The sequence below is a fragment of the Anas platyrhynchos genome, chromosome 28 (assembly GCF_047663525.1).
Source record: "Anas platyrhynchos isolate ZD024472 breed Pekin duck chromosome 28, IASCAAS_PekinDuck_T2T, whole genome shotgun sequence".
Classification (NCBI taxonomy): domain Eukaryota; kingdom Metazoa; phylum Chordata; class Aves; order Anseriformes; family Anatidae; genus Anas; species Anas platyrhynchos.
This window is the reverse complement of record NC_092614.1, coordinates 668,257-692,604: the sequence shown is the minus strand read 5'-3', so window position 1 is coordinate 692,604 and position 24,348 is coordinate 668,257. Positions and strand designations below refer to the sequence as shown.

Genomic DNA, 24,348 nt, shown 5'->3' with positions numbered 1-24,348 from the left:
CCCGGTACCGGGGGGGCCCTGGGGGCTCCCTCCCGCCCCCCCCCTTCCCCCGGTTTTATTTTTCCCTGGGTTTTTCCCCCCATTTCTCCTCCCCCTCCCCCAGCGCCGTTTCCCTCTGCCCTGCCACCCCCCCCCCCCTTCCCCCCCCCGGCCCGTTATTTCCGCCCCGAGCCCGGTTTTGTCCCAAAATCCCCGCTTTTTGCCCCATTTCCAGCTGCACCAACTCCAGCTGGGGCTGTGCGGCCCCACGGAGCTGCTCCACGCCGGCTGTGCCCGCGGAGCCCCCCCCCCACCCCGCGGGCCGCACCGGGGAGGGGGCGGGGCTGCTCCCGAGGGCCCGGCCCCGGTTCCTCCCGGTGCCCCCCGCTGGGGGCGCTGCGCCTTTAAGGCTCCCCCCGGTGTTGTTTACACCCGGGCGCCACTTCCGGCCCCGCGCATCCTGATTGGCTGAACGCTCCCCGCCGGGGCGGGGCCGTGGCGCGGCTCCCCATTGGCTGCTCGGTGGGCGGGGCCCGCGCGTGGCCACGCCCCGGGGCGGGGCGGTGGCGGTGGGGGGAGGGGGCGGCGCGGGGAGACCCCGCTCGGACGGCGGCGGGGATGGAGCTGGGGGCAATGAGGATGGAATACCGGGGGGCCCAGGAGGTGGGGGCTGGGGGGGCACCGGGAGGCACCGGAAGGCGGTGGGGAACGGGGGGGAACCGGGAGGTACCGGAGGATACCGGGAGGCCGGGGCCGGTGGGGCCGGGGGGTTACCGGGGGATACTGGGAGGCACCGGGTGACCGCCGGGGGGTTACCGGGGGGCTGCGGTTACTGCGGAGTACCGGGGGTCATCTGGGGTCACCGAGGGACCCCCGGGGGGCCGGGGACAACAGGGGCGGGCTGGGGGTACCGGGGGGTGACCGGGGGATACCGGGAGGCACTGGGTGACCGCCAGGGGGCTGAGGGGTTACCGGGAGGGCACCGGGAGGCCTGGGGCAGCGGGGCTGGGGGGTGCTGGGGGGTTACCGGGGGAGCTGGGGGGTACCAGGGGTCGCTGGGAGCAACGGGGGAGGGCCGGGGGTAACGGGGGGCTACCGGGAGGCAGCGGGGCCGGGGGGATACCTGGCGGCTACCGGGGGGCTGGGGGTACTGGGGGGTACCAGGGGTCATCTGGGGTCACCGGGGGACCCCCAGGGGGCCGGGGTCGGGGACAACAGGGGCGGGCTGGGGGCGGCAGGGTCAGGGGGTTACTGGGGGGCTGGGGTGTACGAGGGGTCACCTGGGGTCACCGGGGGTCTAGGTCCGGGCCCATGCCCGTGCTCGGGGTTCTGACGCCGGCCCCGTCCCCGTCCCCCCCCCCAGGCGTTCGAGGAGCGGCACCTGGCGTCCCGGGACCCGGTGGCTCAGTTCGGGGCCTGGCTGGCGGAGGCGCTGCGGTGCCCGGCGGTGGGCGAGGCCAACGCCATGTGCCTGGCCACCTGCAGCAGGTGAGGCCGGGGGGGGACACGGGGGGGCCCGGCCGCCTCCCGCTCACCGCCGCCGCCTCCCGCCGCAGGGACGGGAAGCCCTCGGCCCGCATGGTGCTGCTGAAGGGCTTCGGGCCGGACGGGTTCCGCTTCTTCACCAACCGCCAGAGCCGCAAGGGCAGGGAGCTGGTGAGCACCGGGGGTCACCGGGGGCCGGGGGGGGGCTGCGGGATGAGCCCCCCCCGGTGTTGGGGTGCTCCCGGGGGCCGCCCGCCCGCTGACGGCTCTGCCCCGCTGCAGGACTCCAACCCCTTCGCCTCGCTCGTCTTCTACTGGGAGCCCCTCAACCGCCAGGTGCGTCCCGGGGGTGGCGGGGGGACGGGGCCGTGTCCCCAGCACGGTGTCAGCCCCAAACTGGGGGGTTTCGGGGCTCCTGCATCGGGGTTGGGGCTCTCCAGGAGGGTCCCGGCCCCTTCTGCCTCCTGAGGCTGCCCCGTGCAGGTGCGGATCGAGGGCTCGGTGCGGCGGCTGTCCGAGGAGGAGTCGGAGCAGTACTTCCACTCCCGGCCCAGGAGCAGCCAGATCGGGGCCGTGGCCAGCAGGCAGAGCTCTGTCATCCCCGACAGGGAGGTGAGCGGCGGGGCCGGGGCTCCGATGGCAGCCGGGACCCTGCCCCTGCCCCTGCCCCTGCCCCGCTCCAGCCCCAGCCCCTTCCTGCCCCGCAGTACCTGATGCAGAGGAACGCGGAGCTGGAGGAGAAGTACCGGGATGTGCCGGTGCCGAAGCCGGAGGACTGGTGAGCTGCCCGGGGGTGTCCGGGAGCAGCCCGGGGCCATGTGGTGCCGCGGGACCCCCTCACCTCCTGCATCTCCCCCCCCCAGGGGCGGTTACATCCTGCAGCCCGACGTGGTGGAGTTCTGGCAGGGCCAAACCAGCCGCCTGCACGACCGCATCGTCTTCCGCCGCCTGCGGGACGGCGCCGAGCCCCCCGGGCCCATGACGCGGCGTGGGGAGGGCGAGTGGGTGTTCGAGCGCCTCGCCCCCTGAGGCTGCCCTGTTACTTGTGCCAAGCCCGCTGCATGTCCCCCCCGTGTCCCCTCCGTGTCCCCCCTCCGTGTCCCCGCCGTGCCCCAGGCGCGGTGGCCTCGCTGTGCCCCGCCGGAGAGACTCGTGGTGGGCTTTGGGGAGCCCGGGAGCCCCCAGGCCCTGCAGCCCCCTCGTGTCTGCCTCAGGTGGGGGCTGCTCCGTCCCACAACCCCCCCATTTCCCCCCACCTGCATGCGGGGAGCAATTGCTCCTGGGGCTGCTGGTGGCTAATTAATCATGGCGATGACTTATTAATTATGGTAACGACGTGGGGACCAGGAAAGAGCCCCGTGAATCCCCTGCCCTCGTCCTGTGCTGCTGGGACCAATCCAGCCTCGTGTTTCAGCTGGAGCCGCGCCGTGCGCTCAGTCCGTGCAGTAATTAACTTAATTGTGGCTTTGTCCCCGCGGGGGGAGGTGGCTGACCGCGGCTGCTGGGCCCCCGCCTGTGCCCTGCCTGCTCTGCGCTGCTTCCTCCCGGCTTGGAGCAATAAATGCTGCCCGAGCGGAGCCGTGCGTGGCCGGGGGTTAATCTTCACCCAGCAGAGCCGGGCTGGGCTGGGCTGCGCTCCCCGGTGGAGGCTGCTGCCACCCGGCCTGGCCCCGCGCCACCTCCTGGGCCGCGTCCCAGCGAAACCGGGGCCCAAAACCTTCGCCCCCTCCAGCCGTGTGCGCCCAGGGCAGGATCGGGCCCTGCTGGGGGGCAATGTGGGGACACGCGGCCTTGGCAGGAGGGTCCCTGGGGCCTGCTGCGGGGGTCCCACAGCCGGGGGGTCCCCAGGGGGGGAGCAGAGCCCCCGGTGCTGTGGGGCTGTGTGAGCCTCCCGGCTGCTCGGGGGGGCAGCACCTCCCCTGCCCCTCGGCAGCCCCCCGGCTGTGCCCAGCCCAGGGCTGCCCCGTGTCCCCGCAGGGCTCAGGCGCTGCTGTCACCTCAGGTCCCGTGCCAGAGCCGGGAACCCCTGGAGCTGGGCCAAGCCTGGCCGGTGGTGCAGGGTGGGATGGGGTGGGGTGGGGTGGGGTGGGATGTATTGGGATGGGGATGGGGATGGGGATGGGGATGGTGCCACCACGGTGCCTGACAGCCTGGGGTAGGAGGGGACGTGGGGCTGGTGGCACCTCCAGCAGGTGGCTGCGTGTCCCAGTGCGGGGCTGGGGGCTCAGCTGGGTGCCCCCCACAGAGGGTGACCCCAGACTGCGACCTCTCGCCCTGCGTGCCCCCACGGCGCTGGGAGCCCCGGCACCACCGTAACGGGTGGCACCAGCCGCTGGGTGCCGGCCACGCACCCTCCCCCTTCTCCCGTCCCTTTGGGGCAGGAACCCTTGGGTGCTGCCAGCACAGGACAAAGAGCACAAAGAGCACAAAGAGCACCTTGTGAGCGTGTTTGGAGAGCAAACAGCCCCGGGGCGGGAGCTGCTGGGAAGCCCGGGCTGCCCCGGCAGGGGCCTTGTGCCAGGGAAGGGGTCTGGCTTGGCGCGGGTCGGTTTTTACGAGGGCCGGGGCCTTGTTGCAGGCGTGTGGCTGCCCCCGCTCTGGGGGGAGGGTGAGCCCCCAGTGCACCCCCAGGGCTGGGGGCACTGCTGGCAGCCCCCGGCCCGCAGCGTGCTGGGGCTGTCCGGTCCCGGTCCCGTTCTGTGCGCAGTCGGGTGCGGTTGTGCCTCTGCGGGGCCGGGGACTCCCCGGAGCAGCCCCGGAGCTTGGCTCGGAGCCCCGGGGCCCGGAATCGCCCGCGCCTCGTGGCACAGCTCCGCCACCGGCCCCCTGCCCCGGGGCAGCCGCACCGGGCACCGCGCTGCCTTTGTTCCCAGCCCGGCTTTATTGACACGGAACAGCAGCGAGAGCTCACCCAGGGCGCAGCTCCCGGGGGAGGGAAGGAAAGAAACAAACCCGCGGAGGGGCTGCGAGGGCGGCCCGGCCACCGGCTGCGCGCGGCTGTCCCCTTCCCGGAGCAAAGAGCAGGTCCTGGGGTGGGCAGCACACGGCGGGGACAGCGCGGGGACAGCGCAGCCCCCCCAGGTTCCCCCCGGAGCCGCTCCCTGAGGGTTTGCTCCGTCCTGCGGGCCCGGGGCTGGATCCAGATCGGAGCAGCGGGCCCGGTGGCAGCCGGAGCGCGGGGTGGGGGCAGCCCCAGGGCTCTGCCCGGTGTCACCGCGGGGGCCGGGGCTCCCACAGCTCCCCCAGGCTCGTGGCTTCCTGCTTCAATAAAGTCCAACCCGAGTCACTTCTCCTGCCGAGGTGCTGGGGGGGGTCCGGCCAGCCCCGCAGCGAGCCCCCCCCCTCCATCGTGTCACCGGCCCCAAGCCCAGCAGGACGGGGGGCTGCAGGGGGCAGGGGGGCCGCGACCCAGCGGGACCGTGCCCCCTCCCGGCCTCATTTCTCCTCCCGCTCGCTGCCCGTGCAGAGGCCGGGGTTGTCGGCCAGCGTCGCCCGCACCTTCTTCTTCTCCTTGAAGCGCCCGGAGTTGGAGACCTTCACGTGCTTGCCCTTGCTGCTCTTGTCCACGATCTTCTCCAGGCGGGCGGTGTACTCGGGCGTCCCCCCCTCGCCGTTACCCTCGGGGCCGTCGCCGGCGTGGACGTCGGGGCTGTCGTAGAGCACCTGGGGCATGGACTTGCGCTTCCGCAGGAAGGTCAGCTTCCACCAGCTGTGGCTCTCGGCCATGGCCGCGGGGCGCCTGGGGGGGACGGGGGGTTACGGCTGGGGTCTGCCGTGTCCCCGGCTGCCCCCCTGCAGGGCTGGCGGCGGCCCCGGGAGCAAACAGGAACCGGGAAGCAGCCGGGAGCTGGCGGGGGCCGGGGCCTCGTGTCCCAGCCCCGGTGCTGCGGGGGGCAGCGGGGCCGCCACGGGGGTTCCCCGTGCTGGGGGTCCCCGTGCCGGACTCTGTCCCCCGCACACCGGCCCCCATCCCACGGCCCCCACCCGGTTCTGCCAGCCACCGAGCGCTGCCCCCGTGCCCCCAGCGGTGTTTTTGGTGCCGGCTTTTGAGGCCCCCGCGTCACCCGGCACCGGGACGTGACCCCAACCCCCGGTGCTTCGGGGCCCCCCGCCTTGGGGCCACGTCATGCCCGTGGCACCGCTGGTGGCAGGTGCCCATGGCCAGGCTGGCGGCACCCCGCACCCCCCCCAAGAGCCTCACCGCTGCCCGTACCTGCGCCTCCCGCCCCGCCGTGGGCCAGGCACACCGGGCACCGGGCACACCGGGTACCGGGCACACGGTACCGGGCACCGGGCAGGGCCCGCACCTGCCGCTGCCCCGCCGCGAGTCAAGGTGAACCCGCGCCCAAACCCCTCCCGCCGGGCAGGCGGCGGGGCCGGGCCGCGCAGCGCTGAATATTCATGACGGGGAGCGGCGGCCCGGGCCCCGAGCAACGGCCCCGGTCCGGGCTCCCCGGGGGGGTTCCCGGCGGGTTCGGCCCCCCGGTACCGGACGGGCCCGGGAGGGCCGGGGGGGGCGCGGTGCCGCCGGGGGCACGGGGCTGGGGCCGGGCAGGGCCCGGAGGGAGCCCCCGGAGCCCCCCGGTGTTCCCCGGTAGCGCCGCGCTGCGGGGGCACCGGGGGACACCGGGGTGGGGGAACGAGCGGCGGGGGCACGGAGCGGGGGGCGAGGGGCGGGGCCTGGATGAGAGGGGGCGGGGTCTGGATCGACGGAGGCGGGGCCTGACCGGGAGGGGGCGGGGCCCACATGGATTGGGGCCGGGGCCATCCCGGTGCCGCCCCGTGCCCGTTCCTTGCCGCCCGCGCGGCACTGCGCATGCGCGCTCCGCTCCGTCCTGAGTGCCCCTCTCGGCGGAGCCCCGCTCCTATTGGTCAGGCGCCCCGTCCTCTCCGCCAATCAGAACAGCGGCGCGTGGCACTGTTTCCCCCCGCCCCCGAGCCGCCTTCATCCGATTGGCGGAGGGGCGCAGCTCGCCGGGCAGGGCGCGTCGCGATTGGCTGCGTGGCGGGAGCCAAGCGGGGATTGGCTGCTAGGGGGGCGGGGCGGACGGAGCTGAAGCGGAAGCGGCGGCAGCAGCGATGCAGGTGGGGAACGGGGGGGAGCGGGGGGAGCGGGGGGGGGGGGGGGGGGCGGGGGGGAGGGGGCAGGGGGCAAGGGGCAAGGTCCCGGTGCCACCTCCGCCCTCCCCCCCGTGCCGCCCGCAGGCCCCACCGCAGGATTACCGGGATGTGCCCATCGACATCCAGACCAGCAAACTGCTCGGTACGGCGGGGCCGGGGCCGGGGCCGGGGCCGGGGCCGGGGCCGGGGCCGGGGCGGGGGCCGGGGGCTGGGGCCGGGGCTGGGGCTGGGGGCCGGGCCGTCACCGCCCCCCCCGGCCCCGTGCCGCGGTGCCGCCCGCCGAAGCCCGTCGCTGTGCCGCAGACTGGCTGCTGGACCGGCGGCACTGCGGGCGGCGGTGGCAGGCGCAGGCCCGGTTGGTGCCGGCAGAGGATGGAGGCGGCGCTGCGGGACATGCCCGAGCACCCGGAGATCCGGCAGCTGCTGGCGGGCAGCGGTGAGGCCACGCGCGTGCGGCGGGGACCGGCTCGTCCCGGGCCTGGTCCCGGTCCCGGTGCGGGGCCGGCCCGGTGACGGCGCCGCCCCCCGCAGCCCTGCACTACTTCCACTGCCTGCGCATCGTGGAGATCCTCCGGGGCACCGAGGCCTCCACCAGGAACCTCTTCGGGCGCTACTCGTCCCAGCGCATGAAGGTGAGCGGGGACCGGCACCGGCACCGGGAGGGGCCGGCAGCAGCCCCAGGCCCTGCCACCCCCCTCCTCTGCCTCCCCACAGGACTGGCAGGAGATCGTGGCGCTCTACGAGAAGGAGAACACCTACCTGGGTGAGCCCCGGGGAGGGGGCGCACAGGGGGGGCTGCCATGGGGCCGGCAGGGCCCCGCGGGTCAGCTCAGGGCCCCGCCGCCGCCCCGCAGCCGAGCTCGCCAGCCTCCTGGTGCGCAGCGTCAGCTACGAGGCCCCTGCGCTGCGGAAGCAGATCAGCCGCTGCCAGCAGGCCCAGCAGGACTTCGCGCGCCGTGAGGAGGAATGTCAGCTGGCGGCTGCTGAGCTGCGCGAGCGCTTCTACGCCTCCTGCAAGCAGTATGGCATCACCGTGAGTCCCGGGGGTGTCCCCACAGCACCGTGCTGCCCGTGGGGGGAGCTGGGGGTGGAGGGTGACGCCTCTGCCGCTGCCCAGCTCTGGGAGCAGGGGGCGAAGCTGCCCGGGGGGTTTGGGTTTTGCTTCCCCACCCCAACGCATCCCTGCTCCACCCCCAGGGGGACAACGTGCGCCAGGAGCTGCTGGCCCTGGTGAAGGAGCTGCCCTCGCTGCTCTCCGAGATCGGGGCGGGGGCCAGTGCGCTCACCGAGGCCATTGAGCTGTACGAGGCCTGCGTGGAGTTCGTCTGCGAGAGGTGGGCGCGGGGCCGCAACACCCGGGGGTGTCTCCCAGTGGGACCCTGCTGGGACGGGGGGTGTCGGGGGCTCCCTGCCCTGCACTTGACACAGAAGTCTTTGCGGCGCCCCCCAGCTCAGCAGAGCCGGTGCTGCCCCTGCTGCGGCATGTGGGGAGGAGAGGCAACACCACCGTCTACGAGTGGAGGACGGGGCTCGAGCCCGTGCGCGTGGAGCGGCCGGAGGTGCAGGAGGTGCCGGAGCAGCCGAAGGAGGACGCGGTGCGTGCGGCCCTGTGCTGCTGCAGCGGGCTGGGGAGGCCGGCAGCGACCCGCAGGGATCCGCCTCTCCCCAGCTTCCCGCTGCCTTCCTGCAGCCCCTGATCCTGCTGCCAGGGAGCAGCGGCAGGACCGGGGCTGTCTGGTGGCCAGGGGACAGGGGGGGCTCTGGGGCTGTGGGGCAGCTGCTGCCAGCAGAAACGGGGGAGGCTCCCAGCTGGGAAGGGGCAGGACGGCTCCGGGGGGCTCAGGGAGGTGCGGGGGGGCTCAGGGGGTTGTTGTCCTCGCCACAGATCGACTGGGGAGACTTCACGCTGGAGCCGAGTGGGACAAGTGATGGTGCTGCCACTGGGGGGGCACAGGACGAGATCGACTGGGGCATCACGCTGGAGCCCAGCCCCCAGGTGACGTCTGGGAGCAAGCTCGGGGTGTTGTGGGGTGTTGTGGGTGCCCCCCCTCACTGGGTGCCCTCTGTTTTGCAGCAGGACGATGGCATTGACTGGGGTGATGGTGACGGTGACGGGGCCCAGATCGCGGTGTTGGAGGCTGGCACGGAGGGTGAGCACGGCCACGAGGGGCCCCACACCCCCCCACTCCCCCCTGTCCCCCCTTCCCCCCCTGCCTGCAGTGCCCTGGGTGCAGATCTGGAGCTGGGAGGGGGGCAGGGAGCCCAGTGGTGCTGTGGGGCCGGGGCACTCCCTTCTCTGCACCCCCCCCAGTGCCCGAGGGGGTCGCTTGTGGCTCTGAGGCCCTGACAGTGCTGGAGCTCGCCGAGACGCGGAACCAGTTCCTGGACGAGCTGATGGAGGTGAGCGGGGGGGTCGGCTCGGGCCCCATCCCCACACGGTGGGGGGGTGCCGGCAGGGCCCCCCCCAGCAGCGCTGTCCCCGCAGCTGGAGCTGTTCCTGGCGCAGCGCCTGGCAGAGATGGAGGAGGAGGCCGACGTCCTGGCCGCCAGCCAGTTCCAGCTGGCCCCCCCCGCGCTGCAGGGCCAGAGCAGCCCCCGCGTGGCCTCGCTGCTGGCCAGCACCCGGGCGCTGCTGGGCCAGCTGGGCACCCGGCGCATGCAGCACCTCTTCACCATCCTCGCCTCCCCCAGGTCGCCTCACGGGGGGAAACTTGGGGAGGGGAGCCGGGGATTGGGGCTGGGGGCGGCGGGGGGGTGGCGGGGGGGTGACGGAGGGGCTGCCTTCCCCCCCCCAGGTACGTGGACCGCGTGAGCGAGCTGCTGCAGCAGAAGCTGAGGCAGGCGGAGCTGCTGCTGGCCAAGCGGGAGGCGCTGGGCCAGAAGCGGCAGGAGGCGCTGGCCGAGCAGGGCAACCTGGAGCCCAAACTGGACCGGCTGCTGGACACGACCAGGGAGCTGCAGCGGCTGGTGAGGGACAGAGGGGGGCTGCCCCCCCCCCCGCCTCTGTCCCACCCCTCACCCAGCCTCTGTCCTGCAGATCGAGGCCGACATCTCCAAGCGCTACAGTGGGCGGCCGGTGAACCTGATGGGGGTCTGCCTGTGAACCCCAGGGGTCCTGGGCCCCCACCGAGGGGTCCTGGCCCCCCCCCCCTTTGTCCCTTCCCAGTTCCTGGTGGCCACGGGCTGGGCGCTGCTCAATAAAGCCGAGGCCCCATTCCTGTGTCTGTCTCGCTGCGCTTCTGGGGGGGGTCTCTGAGGGGGGGATCAGGGGTGAGAGGAGCCCCCAGCCGGCCCCAGGCTGCCCCCAGAGCCCAGCGCCTGTCCTCGGGGGGCTGCTGCTGCTGGGGTCTGGCCCCCTCCCGCCCCCCCCCCATTAACGCCTTCCCGTTGAGCTGACACCGCCCGGCGCGGGGGGGCCACGAGCGCTGCTTGGGATTCCTGGGGGGGGCCGTGGGCGCCTTTCTCCGCCTCTGTCCGCTTTTCCTCCCCCCCCAGGGACACAAAACGCGGCCAGGCGGGGCCGGGGCATCCATCACCGCCCCCCCCCCCCAGCTCCGGGTCCCCCCGGGAGGGGACGCGGGGTCCGAGCCCCCCCCTGCCGGGTCCCCGGGACCGGGGGGGGGGGGTGGGGGCTGTGCGCGGCCACCTGCCGCCCCCCGGAGGGGCAGCGCCGCCAGCTGCTGCCCGGGGCCGCCGCGTCCCGGCCGGGCCGGGGCCATCGATCACGGCGGGCGCGGAGCAGCTGCGCGGGGCCGGGGGAGGGGGAAGGGGACCGGGGGGGGGCGGCCCCGGGGGTCCCGGGGCGGGGGGCGCGGCCCGGCCCCTCCCGCACTGCCCCGAGCCGCCGGCAGGGGGCGCCGCAGGACCGCGAATGGGCGGGCGGGGAGGGGGCGGGGCCTGGCGCGGGGGGCGGGGCCTGGAGCCATATAAGGAGCGGGGCTGGGGAGGGGGCGGGGCTATGCAAAGCAGCGCCGGGGCTCGGCCGGGGGGCGTCGCGCAAGGGGGCGGGCCGGGTCCTGGGGCGTGGGGGGGGCACGGGGGGTCCGGGCCGGTGCCGTGTGGCTGTAACGGACCGGGACGGGCACCCCACAGCGACCGGCAGCCCCCCCGGTGCTCGCCCCTCAGCCCTCCATGGGTGGGGGCACCGGGCTGGGGGCACCCCCCAGTGGGGCTCGAGCCCCCCAGGGATCCGCTGGAGCCCCGCGGTGCAGCCCTGCCCCAGGCGGGGGTCATGGCAGGGCTGAGCCCCCCAGAATGAGGGGGGCAGAGGCGGGGGTGGGGGCGCTGGGGGCAGCAGCTTTATTCGGGGCAGCCCAGAGCCGTTCGGGCTTCACGGGGGCCCAACAGGGGGGCAGGAGGGCAGCCAACCTGGTCTCCTTCGGGATCCTGAGCGGTTCCCTCGCTGTTCCTAACGCCGGGGGTGGGAGCTGGCTCGGGGCCACCGGGGGGGCTGCAGCCCCTGGGTGCTTCTACTTGGGGGGGTCGGCGCCCCCCGCGCCCCCCTGCTCGCGGCTGCCCGCCAGGTAGTCGAAGAGCACGAAGCCGTAGGGAGCGGGCTCGGGGGCCTGCAGAGAGGCTGAGGGTTGGGGGGGGGGGGGGGCGGGGAGGAGGTGGAGGGGTTGGGGGGCAGTGTGGGGGGGTCGGCACTCACCCGCGGGCCCAGGCGCTGCAGCACGCGCTGGGGGTCGCTCTCCAGGATCACCCTGCGGGCAGCGGGGCCGGCACCGTCCTGTGGGTGCCGGTTGTGCCCCTCCCGTTTCCCCCGCCCTGCCTCAGTTTCCCTCCCCGTGCCGGGCGTTCTTTGGGGCCTGGGCGAAGGCTCCGGGATGGAGCTGGGCACCCCCATTTGGGCTGCCCCGTGTTTGGTCCTGCAGCCCCCCTGGTGCTCACCCCACAGCCACCCACTGCCCGCACCCACGGGGCCCGGGCTGCCCCCGGCCTCACCCCCTGTCCACGATCTCGTCCAGCACCAGGAAGGCCCCGTCCAGGTTCTCCAGCAGCCAGCGCTTCTCCAAGTCCTTCCTGCGGGGGAGCCCCCAGGATGTCCCCTCGCTGGGTCCCCGCGCTGGGTCCCAGCCCACGGTGTCCCCCCAGGGCCGAGCTGCCCCCACCCCACCTCGGGGTCCCCTCGGGGGCACTCACCGCAGCACGAGGCCGAGGGCGTCGCAGAGGCAGCCAAGCACGGCTGACAGCATCAGCTGCGGGACAGCGGCGTCAGCGTGGCCCCAAGGGGTCCGGTCCCCCCCCCCCCCAAGCCCCCCGTACCTCGTTCTCCTGGGGGCCCCCCACCACGCAGAAGAGGAGGTCGCTGCTGCTCCCGTAGACCACGGTGAGGCCGTCCAGGCAGGTGATCTCCCCTGGGGGGACGCGGGATGTGTCCCCCCTGTCCCCCCACCATGTCCCCGGGTACCCCAGGCCTTTTGCAGCCCCCCCCGGCCACCTTCCCCCCCCCCGTGCTCACCGCCTGCCCCGCGGGTCTTGCTGAAGACGTTGCTCTCAAAGGCCGCCTGCTCCTGCGCCGTGGGGAAGCTGCCGTCGTAGTACTGGGGGGTGCGGGGGGGTCAGCACGGGGACCGGATCCAGCCCCCCGACCCCCCCGCAGGGAGCGGGGAAGCCACGGCAGCGAGGCCGGGGCCGGGGCCGGGCCTCACCTTGGCCAGGAGCCGCTGCCCGCGGCTGTCGAGGACGAGCAGCGCCTTCACCGTGTACAGGGACGGCTCCTGGGGGGCGCAGCGGCTCAGCCCCCCCGGGCCGGCTGCAGCTGGGGCCTGCCTCGCGCTGCCTGGGGGCACCGGTGCCCCCCCAGCCCCCTGTCCCTCTGGGGTCCCCCCTCTCTGTTTTTTGGGACCTTCCCTCACTCCCCTGCCCCCCCATTCACTCTCCCCATTTCCCCACCCCTCCCCTCTCCCCCCATGTCACCCCCCAATTCCCAAGTTTCCCCATTTCCCACCGTTTCTGGGTTTCCCCCATTCCCCCCCCTTTATGGCCCCTGCCCCCCCCCATTCCCCCCTCCCTTTCCCACACGTTCCTCCCCGTCCTGCGGTGGCTGCACAAAGTTCCCGTCCTGTCCCCGTTGTCCCCGTACCGGCAGCCCCGTGGGCTCCATGGCTCTGCCGCCCCGGGCAGCCCCCCCGTTCCCCCCCCCCCGGCGCTGACGTCGCCTCTCCCAGCCCGGCCCGGCCCCCCCCGGGCCCTTTCCCTGGCCCCGCTGCCCCCGGCCTTGTCCTGGCAGCAGCCGGTGTCCCCCTGAACCCCCCCCGGCCGCCTGCAGCAGGGGAGGGGTGGGCACGGGGCCCCCCCCGGCTGGGATCCTGCACCCCAAGGTGCTGCAGTGCCTGGCTGCTATGGGGGGGCCGCTCCCCGGGGACCCCCCCTAAACACCGGCACCGGGGCAGGGCAGTGACCGGGGGGGTGCAGGGGGGCGAGGAGCCCCCCCCACCTCTGGGCTCACCCCGGGGTGCCGGGTTTGGGCTCCCCCAGTGGGTGCCCCCGCTGCAGGGGGGGGGTCGGCACCGCGCCGGGTCCCGCCCTGCCCCGGGCTCCCGTGCCCTGCCGGTGACTCACCGGCTGCGCCCCAACCGCCCCGGGCTGCTGCCAGCGCCGGGGCTGGGGCCGGGAACGGGGCCGGGAACGGGGCCCGGCCCTGCCGCTCGCAGCCCAGCCCCGGGGAGCTCCCGCGAGCCCCCTGCCCCCCCCGGGCCGTGTTTGTGCCGAGCCGGGGCCCGCAGCTGTCCCCGAGCGGCCCCGGGGCCGGTGTTCAGGCGGCTCCGCACCGCTCCGGGGTCCCGGCGCCGGCGGGGGGCTAAAAATAACGCGGGGGGCTCGGGTTGCTGCTGGCAGCGCCCCTCGGGCCCGGCCCCGCGGCGGCCTGGGGAGGCCCCGGGGGGCACCGGGAGGGCCCCGGGCCGTGCCCGCGCTGCGCCAGGAGCCCCGGGACGGGGCGCTGGGGCCTCAGGGACCCCCGGGCTGCCCCCCCCATGGGGGAGCGCTTGCAGCGGAGCCTCGCGGCACCGTGGGCCGGGGCCGGGGCCGGGGCCGGGGCCGGGGCCGCCTCCCGGGGCCGTTCTCAGCGAGCCGGGGGGGCGGGGCCCGGTTCGGCCCCGGGTCCCCGCAGGCCTCGGCCGAGAGGGCCCGGGGCGGGCGTCGCCATGGCAACGGCAGCGGGGCCTTGGGGCGGTGCCCGCGCCGCGGGGATTGGTGCACGCGGCTGTCACTCAAGCCGCCGGCCCGGCGGCTGGCTGCCGAGCGCCGCGTGATTGGCGGCTGCCGCTGTCGCTCGGCCGAAGGCTCGCGTCCCGTTGGGCGGCCGCCACGTCGGTCATGACGCGAGGGGCGGGTCTCTCGGGGTGGCTTCTCCTCGCCGATTGGTCCAGCGCGCGGCCGCCGGGCGAAGCTCCGGGGCCATCGCCTCTCTCCGCGCTCCGATTGGCCGCCCCGCCTGCCCGTCACGGCGGCGGCGGGGGCGGGAGCGACGCCTCGCCGCCACCGCCCATTGGGCCGCCGCCCGGTCCCGCCTCCCCGCGGCTGCTGCCGATTGGCGGAGGGGCCGCGCGAGGCGGGAGGGGGAGGCGGGGGCCAGGGCGGGGAGCGCGAGCGGGGCCGGCGGCGGCGGCGGGGCTGGGAGCGAGCGGCGGCGGCGGCGGCGAGCGGGTAGCGGGGGGCGGGGGGGGCGCGGGGCCGGGGCCGAGGGGCGGGGGGGCCGCGGGGGGCGGGGGGGGCCTGGAAGGGCCCGGGCGGGGCCCGCGGGGCCGGGGCCGAGGCCTGGGGGGGGCCTGGGGCGGGGCGGGGCGGGGAGGGGCCGCGGGGGCCTCGTGCTCCCGGTGCCCCGCGGGGGGGGGAGGCCCGGGAAGCCCCGGCGGGGCCCAGCCTCGAGCCGCCGGTGAGGACCCGGCCGCGGGAGCAGGCCCCGGGGCTGTCCCCGGCCCCTCGGGAGCGCGGCGGGACCGGGGGCGCCCCCCCCGGAACCTCCCCGGGCACCCCGAGCTCGCCCCTGTCCGGTGCCGGTGCCCGGCGGGGCCCGCAGGAGCCGGCCCGGGGCCGAGCTCCGGGCACCCAAACCGGGCTGTGGGGGGGCGGGGGCGGCCCGGGGGGCGCGGGGCCCGGTGGCGGTGTTTGATTGTTGTTGTTTGCTTTGTTGTTGTTTTGTTGCTGTTGTGTTTTAACCCCCCCTGCCCCCCCAGAAATGCTTTCTCTGAAGAAATACTTCACTGAAGGCCTCATCCAGTTCACCATCCTGCTCAGCCTGATCGGTGTCCGCGTGGACGTGGACACCTACCTGACCTCGCAGCTGCCCCCCCTGCGGGAGATCATCCTCGGGCAGAGCTCGGCCTACACCCAGACCCAGTTCCACAACCTGCGCAACACCTTGGACGGCTATGGCATCCACCCCAAGAGCGTAGACCTGGACTATTACTTCACGGCGCGCCGCCTGCTCAACCAGGTCAGGGCCCTGGACAGGTTTCAGGTGCCCACCACCGAGGTGAGCGCCTGGCTGGTGCACCGCGACCCCGAGGGCTCCGTGTCCGGCACCCAGCCCAGTGCCGGCATCGCCCTCGAGAACGGCGGCGGCCTGCAGGATGGGAGCGGCCCCGACGGCGGCGTGAGGGAGAGCGGGGCCGAGCAGGGCTTCGGGGAGGAGCTGGAGGACCTGGGAGCGGTGGCTCCCCCGGTGAACGGGGACCTGACCAAAGAGGTAGGCGGCTCCCCGGGCGCGCGGGGGGACGGAGGGGGAGCTCCTGGGGAGCTCGGGCCGGGCTGGCCCTCGCTGCTTCGGTGTCTGTCGGAGCTGAGCGGGGCTTTGCGTGTGCTTGGCGCGTGGGAGCGGCGGGCTCCTGCCCGGGAGCTGGCGGGGCCGAGGCACGGCGTGGTCACAGGCCCTGGGTGTGCGTGGGGCCATTTTTGTCCTTTCTGTTGGCTTGGTTCTCGGTCTGAGAGTGGTGCTGGAAGGGGAGAACGGGCCGGGGCTGGTGCCGCAGCGTGTGCACGTAGCTGTGTGTTGTGAAACCGATAAAACAACGCCGGGAAATAAACACAGGCGTTGGGTAACAGCCCCGGCCCAGGTGTCGGCGGGGTGGTTGGGTTACTCGGCTCTGGAGCTCGTCCAGGGGAGATGTTTATGGCTTGGTTTTCATCACAGAGGGGTGGGGAGAGGTGAACTGGAAAGTGGTTTATTTTTCTGCCTGGGCATAACCTTTCAGACGCTGTGACGCAACCGAGCCCTGGTCCCTGCTCGCTGCTGCTCTGGTTCCTTTTTGGCACGGGTTCTTTGTCGCGGCGCGCTCAGCCTCGACGTCTCCCCGGCCACGCTGTGAGCACGTTGGTGCCGCGTTGCAGCGCCGGCCGCTCCCAGCGCTGCTGGTGCCTCAGAAATCGCTCGGGTCCGGGCTCAGGGGAGCTGCTGAGGAGTTGGGGCAGGGAGAGGGCAGGAGCCACCCTGCTGCCCTGCTGCCTGTCCCCAAAGGGTGCCGGGGGCTCTGCGGGCGGCTGCCGGGGCTGCTGTGAGCGCCCATCACGGGGCTGTGGCTGAGCAGGGGGCCGGGCACCGTGGAAAGCCTCGCGCCCACTCTGGGGGGGGGTCCTGGGAGGCGCCCCCAGGGCCGGGCGGCAGCTCCCTGCTGGGGAAGCTGCCGAGTGCCCTGAGCAAGGTCACGTGCGGCCTGCGGAACGGTGCCACCGCCTGCCCTTCCTCCTCCTCCTCCTCCTCCTCCTCCTCCTCCTCCTCCTCCTCCTCCTCCTCTTCCTCCTCCCCTGCCCACGGCTCCTGGCTGGGGCCGCGCCTGCCCCAGAGCCTCGGAGGAACCGGGCTCCGAGGGGGATTCCCGGGGGGGGGGAGCCCGGGGGCAGCCCAGGCGGGCGGAGCACGGCCGCTGGGTGTCTGGGTGTGTGTCCGTCTGTCTGGGTGTCCGTCCATCCGTCCGTCCTGCCGGGCGCGTTGAGGTGCGGGGGCTGCCCCGCCCGGCCCCGCTCCCAGTCTTTAGCTCCAGGCTCAGGACCCGGGGCGGCTCCGGTGGCACCGGGGCGGGGAGCTCCTGCCCGGCCGCCCCCCCTCGGCACGGGCACGGCGCCGCCTCCCCCCGGGGCTGGGCCTGTGCCTGCTGCCGGGACGCTCCAGAGCCCCGAGTCCCGGTTCAGGGCCCTGCCCCGGTGCCCCCCCCCCACCCCCCGCCCCCGCCGGGCCCGGCCCCGTTCTGCGCCCGGTGGGGCCGGGTGGGTGCGGGGCCGGTGCGGCCTCCCCGGGGCGCGGGGCTGGCTCCGGGCGGCGGCGGCTGGGGCCGGGCCGGGGCCGGGGCGCGGCCTCCCGGGGTCGGCTCCCGGTCCCGCGGGGCTCTGCAGGGACAAAGCCCCGGCCCCGGCCCCTCCCTGCCCCCTGCGGCGGGGCCGGTCCCGGGGATCCCGGCCCCGAGCGGTTCCGCGGGGACACCGCGGGGCGGGGCCGCGCCAACAACCGGCCCCGGGGCCTCCCCGCGGCCCAAGGTCACCGCGCCCGGTGCGGCCGGGGGGGGGGGGGGGGCGCGGCGGGGCCGTTGTGGCCACGGCCCCGGGGCTGCGGCGGCGTCCGCGGGGCGGGGGGGTGGGGCCGGGCCGGGCCGTGCCGCAGCCGGGGGAGGCGGCGGAGGGGGGGGGGGGCGGGGGGCGGGCGGCTCCCCCCGGTCACCGGAGGGGCGGGGCCCCGCTGCGCCACGGGGGGGCGGGGCGGGGCTGGGGGCGGGGCTCGGCGCCGCGCGGCTGCCGATTGGGCGGGGCGGGGGCTGCCGGCGGCGGGGATTGGCGGCGGGAGCGGGGCGGGGGCGGGGCGCGGCGAGGGGGCGGGGCCCGGCGGCGCCGCATCCCGGCGGGGCGGGGCGGGGCCCGGCGGCGCCGCAGCCAAGGTAACGGCGGGGGAGGGGCGGGCGGGGCGCGCCGCAGCCCGGCCCGGGCGGGCGGCGGGGGCCGGAGCGGGGCCGCGGGGCGGGGCGGGGGCGGTGGCGGCGGGGCCGGGGGCACCTGTGGCCGGCGGGACCGGACCGGACCGGGCGGCACCGGGCGGGGAGCGGCTCCCGCCGCCGGCCGGGGATGCGAGCGCGGCGCCGCGCCCCGGGCAGCCCGGCCCGCCGCCCCCCCCGGGGAACATGAGCGGAGCGCGCCGCGGCCCGGGCGGCAGCTGGGGCCATGAGAAAGGTACCGGGGGGGGGGCGGCACCGGGGGGGTGCGGCCGGGACCGGCGAGGGGGCGGCGGGGCCGGGTGGGAGCGGGGCCGCCCGGGTTGCATCAGGTGGCGGCGGCGGCGGCGGCTGCGGGGCTGGTGGCGGCGGCGCTGCCCCCCCCGTCCCCTCCCTGCCCGTCCCCTCCCCGTATGCAAATGGCCGGGATCGCACCACGGGGCTGATGCAAGGCGGCCGCCGCGCCGCCACCGCCGCCACATTGGCCCGGCCGCCCCCTCGCCCTGCGCCGCCGCCGCCGCCGCCGCACCGGGGCCGCCCCCGCCATGGGGAGCGCGCCCGCACGGCCCCGCCGCAGCGGCAGAGGCAGGGGCCGGGAGCGGGGCCGGGGCCGGGGCAGAGCCGCCCCCGGGAGGCCGCGCCCCGGGCTGCGATGGGCAGCGGGCGCCGCGCCCCGCCGCAGGAATGGTGCGAACGGGAGCGGGGCCGGGAACGGGCTGGGGCCGGGGGCTGCCGGCCGGGTGCGGGGGGCCCCGGCCCGGCCCCTGCCCCAGGAAACCTTGTGTGCCTTTCAGGACATCGATCTGATTGACATCCTGTGGAGACAGGATATCGATCTCGGCGCTGGGCGAGAGATTTTTGACTACAGCCACCGGCAGAAGGAGAGCGAAGTGGACAAAGAGCTGAGCGATGGGAGGGAGCGCGGGGACGGCTGGCGGAGCGCGGGGAGCCAGGGCCTGGACAGGAACCTGCTAGTGGATGGCGAGACCGGGGAGAGCTTCCCTGCGCAGGTAACGCCCGTGGCTGTGGCTGTGCCCGTGGCGATGCAGTGCCCGGCTCCGCGGCCCGCTGCCGGCGTGGTGGCATTGAGCGTGGCATTGAGCGTGACTTTGTGCGGGGCTCTGCAGGGCGAGGGCTGCCCGGAGGAGCCGGTGGAGGGAGGCGCGGGCTGGGCTGCCTGCAGGGCCGGGGAGCTGCGGCGGGGCGGGCAGGGTGACGGCCGTGGCGCTGCCGGCGTGGCGCTAGGACGAGGGCTGCTGGCTCGTGCTGTGCCTCTGGGCTGCGTGGCGAGGCAGTGGCGTGGTGCAGCGTAGGCAGGCGCAGTCCCCTCCAGCCTGAAACCGAGCGCTGGCGCTGGCAGGGGGAGAGGCTCGCGGGGAGCGCCTTCCCTTCCCTCCCCCGGCGCGCTCAGGGGCAGCGCTGACACTCTCCGGAGCAGGAGGATGGAGGCTGCGAAGCACTGGGTGGGGCCTCCGGCTCTTTTTGGATGCGCTGCAATAAAGCTGTGCTGTAGGAGCTTGTTTTTCATCACCACCTCCCTAATCCTGGGGCTACGATCGCTTGTGTTTTGCATCAGGTGCCTGGCGCGGAGGATCAGACAGCTCTGTCCCTGGAGGAGTGCCTTAGGCTGCTGGAGGCCACCTTCCCCTTCGGGGAGAACTCGGAGGTGAGCGGCGGTGGCTGCAGAGGGGGCGATGGCCGGCAGCCTGCGGACGGTGCTCGTTAGCTCCTGGGGTTTCAGCGCCTCTCGTGCCCCCAGCCCAGACCGCAGAACGGGCAGCAAATCGGGTTAGGCTGCGTAAGGAGGCTCCAGGCATCACGCCCGCAAAAGTAGCGGCTGGGGGTGGGGGGTGGTCACAATTAATTAAAGACTTCTGGCTTTGCTTCTAATTAGTTCATAGCGAACTGCGGAGGAATAACTGCAACCGGTTCGCTTTGAACAAAGGAGCAGCAGTCGCCGGCGCGGAGGTGGAAGGGCACCCGGGGATGGCTGCCTTCCTGGCTGCTCAGCCGGGGACTGACTGTGCCTCACGTGGTTAGTTTCCAGCTGCAGATGTCTCCACCCTGAGCGAAGCTGTGCCCAGCGAGAGCCGGCCCGCGGGCATCCAGAGCAGCCTGCTGTCTCCTCTCCTCCCGGAGACCGAGTCTCCCTTCGACCTGGAGCAGCAGTGGCAGGACCTGATGTCTATCATGGAGATGCAGGTCAGCTCTCGCCGCGGCCGTGCCGTGGGACCAGCGTCCGGAGGTGGCTGCTGCCAGCCGGGGGGGATCCTGAGGGGTGTCTGTGGGGAGGTTTTTGTCCTTCCAGGCGCGCGTTTCGGCTCAGCTGCATTTAAGGTCGCTTTGGCGGCTGTTCCAGCACCTGACTCCCGGAGAGCTGCAGGTTGGGGTTAGCAGCAGCTGCTCTGGTTCTGCCCCGGTGTGTGCAGTGACACCGTGTGCCCGTGTGGGTGTCGCTGGCAGCGTCGTCAACCTCCTGCAGCTGGCAGGCGATGCTGGGGTCACTGGAGACGTAGCTCCGGCTCCTTCCCTGGGATCTAGAAGCATTGTCCTCTCCTCCTTGGCGTGTGCTGGTGGTGAAGGGCACTGGAAAAGGCAGGGCCAGAGCGAGGTTTGTTCACCAAGGGCTTCCCGTCTCTTTCAGGCTATGGAAGTGAACAACACGACCGCTGAAACCCTGTACAACGGCACAGGCGGGGACCTGCTGGCTTCTAACTACAGCCTCGCTCCAAACACTCCCATCAATCAGAATGTCAGCCTGCATCAGGCCTCTCTGGGCAGCTGCTCCCAGGACTTCTCCCTCTTCAGCTCCGAAATCGAAAGCCCCTCCATGGCCGGCAGCTCAGCCCTGCTCCAGCTGGCGCCGGACAACTCCACCGGCCTCAACACCACCTTCAGCTCCACCAACCTGAGCGGCATCTTCTTCCCCCCGCAGCTGAACAGCACAGTCAACGAGACGGCCGGCCCCGAGCTGCCCGACCCGCTGGGCGGCCTGCTGGACGAAGCCATGCTGGATGAGATCAGCCTGATGGACTTGGCTATTGAGGAAGGTTTCAACCCGGTGCAGGCCTCGCAGCTGGAAGAGGAGTTTGATTCTGACTCAGGTCTTTCTCTCGATTCTGGCCACAGTCCCGCTTCCCTCAGCAGCTCAGAAGCCTCCTCCTCCTCTTCCTCCTCCTCCTCCTCTTCTTCCTCCTCTTCCTCCTCCTCCTCCTCCTCGTTTTCCGAGGAAGGAGCTGTTGGCTACAGCTCAGACTCTGAAAACGTGGACTTTGAGGAAACGGAAGGGGCGGTTGGGTACCAGCCCGAGTACAGCAAGTTCTGCCGCATGAGCTATCAGGACCCGTCGCAGCTCCACTACTTGCCTTACCTGGAGCACGTTGGCCACAACCACACCTACAACATGGCACCGGGGGCGCTGGATCCTGAGGAGCCCAAATTGCCCAGCGCGGGGAAGAAGAGCAGCAAGGAGAAACCGTCAGAGTTCCTGGACAAGCAGATGAGCAGGGACGAGCATCGAGCCAGAGCCATGAAAATCCCTTTCACCAACGACAAGATCATCAACCTGCCCGTGGAGGAGTTCAATGAGCTGCTCTCCAAGTACCAGCTCAGCGAGGCACAGCTGAGCCTCATCCGAGACATCAGGAGGCGAGGCAAGAACAAGATGGCTGCGCAGAACTGCCGCAAGAGGAAGCTGGACACCATCCTGAACCTGGAACGGGACGTGGAGGACTTGCAGAGGGACAAGTCCAAACTGCTCAGGGAGAAGGTGGAGTTCCTCAAGTCCATCCGCCAGATGAAGCAAAAGGTGCAGAACCTCTACCAGGAAGTGTTCGGCCGCCTGCGGGACGAGAACGGCCAACCTTACTCCCCCAACCAGTACGCCCTGCAGTACGCCAGCGACGGCAGCGTCATCTTGATACCTCGCAGCCTGGCCGACCAGCAGGCCAGGCGGCAGGAGAGGAAACAGAAGGACCGGAGGAAGTGAGGGGGGCACGCGGGAGGAGCGGGAGACTCGCTCAAGGTAGAACTGGAGAAGGGCTGAGCCTGGAAGTGCTTAGAGGAACTTTCATGCCTTCTTATCCACTATATCTTCTCAAACATGACTGCTGCCGGTCAGTGTACAGGAGGGACTGCGGGCGCTGCACGCGGCGTTTGAGGGCTCCCTGCGGGGAGGGACGGGGAGGAGCGGACAGTGCACTGGCGAGCCCAGCACCTTCCACAGCCTGGAATCCTTTGAGCGCAGGAATCAAGCTGGCATCACTGGTGGGGAGATCAGCAGAGGCGGAAAAACTACTGTTAGAAACTGGCTTTAAGTAAGAAAGAGATTTAAGCAAATGAACTTAAGCTATAGGAGAGACATTTTTCTGAACTTCCAAAGTTCTGTGATTTCAGGTAGTTGGGTTTTTCTTTTTTTTTTTTTTTTTTTTTCCTTTTCCTGAACCAGTTTTGACATCGGTGTGTGTGATTCGACCTGACTTAATTCCAGATTAACCAACATCCCTTCCTAGATCAGACCAGTGCACACATGGAAACACACAAGTGGTGCGACTTCCATTAACCCTTTCCAGTCTGAGGGAGCTCAGGCAGGGCTGGGGGGAGAGCCATGGGTTCCCCGTGGGTTTAGGGTTCCCCATGCATGGTTTGGGGGCACCAAGCGGGGCTGTGAGGCCCTCCTGGGGGGCAGGAGGGGGGGCTGGGAAGGGTTAAGAGGAGCGGTGCGCTGCGCATCCCCACCACACTCACAGAGCATGTCACTGCCGCGCCAGCCCCGTGCTGGGCTGCGTTAGCTGAGAAGGCACCGCAGTAGCCTGCATGCAGCCGCTGCCTTCTCCCACTGACTGGCCGAGGAACCGCTTTGGGGGGACGTGGGGAGGGTGGGGGCAGCCGGGGCCCGTGGGCGCGGGGCGGGTACAGCCTGAGGAGCGGCACCTTCCTCCCCCGGGCCGCGGGCTTGTCACTTCTAGAAGTAGCCATCCGGTAGGATTCCCGTTCCTTACCCGCGCTTTGATTTTGTAGGGCTTCCGCCCTGTTTTCCCTATAGGGTCTAGAGTGCTTGTGTTGAGTAAAAGGGAGAAGCCCAAACGTTCAAAGCTGCTAAATGTTCTCTTTGCCATAAAGATTCAGTGTAACCGTGTGATCACATTATAGGATTCTCTTCTGTCCCTAGGTGTTGGTCTGACTTCCTTTGTTTTAAGGAGGGGGGTGGGGGTAGTGCCTTGATCACTGTTGGTCTCCGCCATGGAGACGATCCTAGAAGCTGTATTTACAATATAGCACAGCTGGGAGTGTACCGACTTTACCAGCAACTGAAAAGCTTAAAATGGCTTTCGGAGCCAGTCCTGTGCATGTGATACGGGGTGAGGGCGTAGCGCTGAGGGGAGCGGCGCGGAGACGCGGGTGGTAATGGAGGAAACCTGGTAATGCCAGAGGAAGCGAGCTGCTGCCGGGGGGGCTGGAGCAGCCTGGGGCAGCGCAGGGCTGCTGAGAAGGAAGGCGCCTGGCGTGGGCACACCTTTTCCAGGCTGTGGGGAAAGGAGCTGCGGCTCGGGGTGCGGCGTGGGGGGGCCCCGAGGGGCGCGTGGCAGCCACGGCGGGGCTCCCCCATCCCGGACTCCTGCGACCCAACAGCTTTACTTACGCGTGAGATGAAGCACAAGTGGTGGCGATGTGGGTGTGGGGAGGTTGGAATGGAGCCCTGCGTGTATGTTTTAAATTATTTTACTCTTATATACTTTATTTTAATGATCTGTGACCTGTCAGGGAAAGAAGAGAGATTGTGTGAGCACAGGACAAAAAAATAAAACGGCTTATTCACTGTACAAGCATTTGGTTCATGTTTTTTATTTGCCTATTAGTATTTTTTTTTTAAGCTGAAGCATGTCAGGGAAACCAAACCCTTTCTGCGTGGGTCCTGCCCACCCCCAGCGGCTCCTGGCTCCCTCCGCTGTGCTGCAGCTGGGCGCAGGTCGGGTCTGCCTCCTGCTGCCCTGCAGGTACCGGCCTCGGGGAGGGGAAGGGGAAAGCCTCGCCTGGCTTGTGGAAGGGAAACAGGCTGGAGGCTGAGGGGTGCAGCCCCCTGCCACCCCCCCATGGCCCCAGGCTCCCAGAGGCAGCTCCAGGGCGCTCCCCGGGGCGCACAAACGGGCACCTGGCCACAGCCCCGGGTTCAGCCACATCCAGGCCCCAGCACGGGGCTGGGCTGGTGGGGAAGCCCTCAGCCCCCCTGCCTTGGGGCTCACCGAGCAGTTTGCACCCGGAGCCGTGGGGTGTTAGTTCCAGCTGCCCCCCCAAGGCCCCGGTACCCCACCTCGCTGGTGCAGACACTGCCTTTCCCTCACCTGGCCTCTAATGGGGGGGTGGCAGCATTGGGTGCAGCTGCTCCTGAGCTCAGAACGAGCCTTAACCACGCAGAGCCCACCCCTGAAAGCCAGGACTCAGCAGCAAGGCCCTCGGGGGGCACCAAAGCCGTGTCCCCCCCCTCCCAGGCCCACACCCACGACCCGTGCTGCTTTGCTGCCCTCTGGGCCTTCCACCGAGGCCTTCTTGGGGCAAACGCGGCTCCCCCGGGCCTGAACGTCCCCTGCAGGCCCGGCCCTTCCCTGCCTCCATTCCACGGAGCCGTTCGCCTGCTGCTGCCGGGAGCTGGGCGCGGAGCCCAGGCCAGCTCCACACAAGCGAACAGCTCAGCCAAGGGGAACGCAAAGCATTAAAATACTCGCTCGGAGGTGGTTCCAGTCTCTTCCCGGGCCCTGGGGGATTTATTTCAGCTCTTACTTCAGGGCCTGTTTTAGAACTTAGTATCAGCTTGCAAAGAAAACCAAAAAAAAAACCCCGGAGGATT

The 24,348-nt window shown here is 72.2% G+C and overlaps 6 protein-coding genes across 9 annotated transcripts in view; 3 read left to right on the top strand and 3 right to left on the bottom strand.

Annotated features, from left to right (window-relative positions):
- Positions 1-736, bottom strand: part of OSBPL7 (oxysterol binding protein like 7) — a 33,581-nt gene extending 32,845 nt beyond the window's left edge. The window contains exon 1 of the mRNA XM_072028757.1: positions 725-736. The gene's annotated coding sequence lies outside the window, so the exon portion shown is untranslated. The remainder of the gene's footprint in view (positions 1-724) is intronic.
- PNPO (pyridoxamine 5'-phosphate oxidase) lies at positions 494-3,041 on the top strand. Its single transcript, XM_072028769.1, has 7 exons — positions 494-642; positions 1,343-1,467; positions 1,536-1,635; positions 1,747-1,800; positions 1,948-2,076; positions 2,172-2,242; positions 2,328-3,041. Exons 1-7 carry the CDS (start codon positions 598-600, stop codon positions 2,491-2,493), a joined length of 690 nt encoding a protein of 229 aa, XP_071884870.1. The 5' UTR covers positions 494-597; the 3' UTR covers positions 2,494-3,041.
- Positions 3,042-4,322: 1,281 nt separating this feature from the next.
- On the bottom strand, positions 4,323-7,486 carry PRR15L (proline rich 15 like). 2 transcript variants are annotated; one of them, XM_038168837.2, is made up of 2 exons: positions 7,345-7,486; positions 4,323-5,203 (listed from the first exon to the last, which is right to left on the bottom strand). In XM_038168837.2, exon 2 carries the CDS (start codon positions 5,188-5,190, stop codon positions 4,900-4,902), a length of 291 nt encoding a protein of 96 aa, XP_038024765.1. In that variant the 5' UTR covers positions 5,191-5,203; positions 7,345-7,486; the 3' UTR covers positions 4,323-4,899. The 2 variants fall into 2 exon arrangements, with proteins under 2 accessions (XP_038024765.1, XP_038024764.1); XM_038168836.2 differs by lacking the exon at positions 7,345-7,486 and adding an exon at positions 5,678-6,073.
- CDK5RAP3 (CDK5 regulatory subunit associated protein 3) lies at positions 6,529-9,799 on the top strand. The gene is given in 15 exon segments (XM_072028762.1): positions 6,529-6,549; positions 6,670-6,727; positions 6,889-6,947; positions 6,949-7,021; positions 7,117-7,217; positions 7,300-7,348; positions 7,440-7,618; positions 7,783-7,919; positions 8,036-8,180; positions 8,471-8,581; positions 8,660-8,735; positions 8,897-8,985; positions 9,071-9,276; positions 9,381-9,552; positions 9,623-9,799. Coding segments are annotated over 15 exon segments (1,527 nt in total). The 5' UTR covers positions 6,529-6,543; the 3' UTR covers positions 9,689-9,799.
- A 1,060-nt stretch (positions 9,800-10,859) lies between these two features.
- COPZ2 (COPI coat complex subunit zeta 2) lies at positions 10,860-13,114 on the bottom strand. Its single transcript, XM_072028771.1, has 9 exons — positions 12,851-13,114; positions 12,671-12,736; positions 12,237-12,305; positions 12,047-12,128; positions 11,851-11,942; positions 11,728-11,783; positions 11,530-11,607; positions 11,237-11,288; positions 10,860-11,150 (listed from the first exon to the last, which is right to left on the bottom strand). Exons 2-9 carry the CDS (start codon positions 12,689-12,691, stop codon positions 11,055-11,057), a joined length of 546 nt encoding a protein of 181 aa, XP_071884872.1. The 5' UTR covers positions 12,692-12,736; positions 12,851-13,114; the 3' UTR covers positions 10,860-11,054.
- A 964-nt stretch (positions 13,115-14,078) lies between these two features.
- NFE2L1 (NFE2 like bZIP transcription factor 1) lies at positions 14,079-23,329 on the top strand. Of its 3 annotated transcripts, none has more exons than XM_038168942.2 (6): positions 14,079-14,235; positions 14,766-15,277; positions 18,332-18,514; positions 19,081-19,170; positions 19,545-19,706; positions 20,149-23,329. In XM_038168942.2, the coding sequence occupies exons 2-6, from the start codon at positions 14,768-14,770 to the stop codon at positions 21,490-21,492; spliced, it is 2,289 nt and encodes a 762-aa protein (XP_038024870.2). In that variant the 5' UTR covers positions 14,079-14,235; positions 14,766-14,767; the 3' UTR covers positions 21,493-23,329. The 3 variants fall into 3 exon arrangements, with proteins under 3 accessions (XP_038024870.2, XP_038024868.2, XP_038024869.2); XM_038168940.2 differs by having other exon boundaries at positions 18,299-18,514; XM_038168941.2 differs by lacking the exon at positions 14,079-14,235 and adding an exon at positions 14,388-14,464 and having other exon boundaries at positions 18,299-18,514.
- Positions 23,330-24,348: the final 1,019 nt, after the last annotated feature.

What these genes read in the sequence shown, in the direction of transcription:
- NFE2L1 (XM_038168940.2), top strand. Translation starts at nt 14,768, where the DNA reads ATGCTTTCTCTGAAGAAATACTTCACTGAAGGCCTCATCCAGTTCACC. An exon ending in GGGAGAGCTTCCCTGCGCAG is followed by an intron (nt 18,515 to 19,080) that starts GTAACGCCCGTG and finishes GTTTTGCATCAG; the next exon opens with GTGCCTGGCGCGGAGGATCA. An exon ending in TGTCTATCATGGAGATGCAG is followed by an intron (nt 19,707 to 20,148) that starts GTCAGCTCTCGC and finishes CGTCTCTTTCAG; the next exon opens with GCTATGGAAGTGAACAACAC.
- PNPO (XM_072028769.1), top strand. Translation starts at nt 598, where the DNA reads ATGGAGCTGGGGGCAATGAGGATGGAATACCGGGGGGCCCAGGAG. An exon ending in AATACCGGGGGGCCCAGGAG is followed by an intron (nt 643 to 1,342) that starts GTGGGGGCTGGG and finishes CCCCCCCCCCAG; the next exon opens with GCGTTCGAGGAGCGGCACCT. An exon ending in GTGCCGAAGCCGGAGGACTG is followed by an intron (nt 2,243 to 2,327) that starts GTGAGCTGCCCG and finishes TCCCCCCCCCAG; the next exon opens with GGGCGGTTACATCCTGCAGC.
- COPZ2 (XM_072028771.1), bottom strand. Translation starts at nt 12,691, where the DNA reads ATGGAGCCCACGGGGCTGCCG. An exon ending in GGCAGCGGCTCCTGGCCAAG is followed by an intron (nt 12,129 to 12,236) that starts GTGAGGCCCGGC and finishes CGCACCCCCCAG; the next exon opens with TACTACGACGGCAGCTTCCC. An exon ending in GGGGCCCCCAGGAGAACGAG is followed by an intron (nt 11,784 to 11,850) that starts GTACGGGGGGCT and finishes GCTGTCCCGCAG; the next exon opens with CTGATGCTGTCAGCCGTGCT.
- PRR15L (XM_038168837.2), bottom strand. Translation starts at nt 5,190, where the DNA reads ATGGCCGAGAGCCACAGCTGGTGGAAGCTGACCTTCCTGCGGAAGCGC.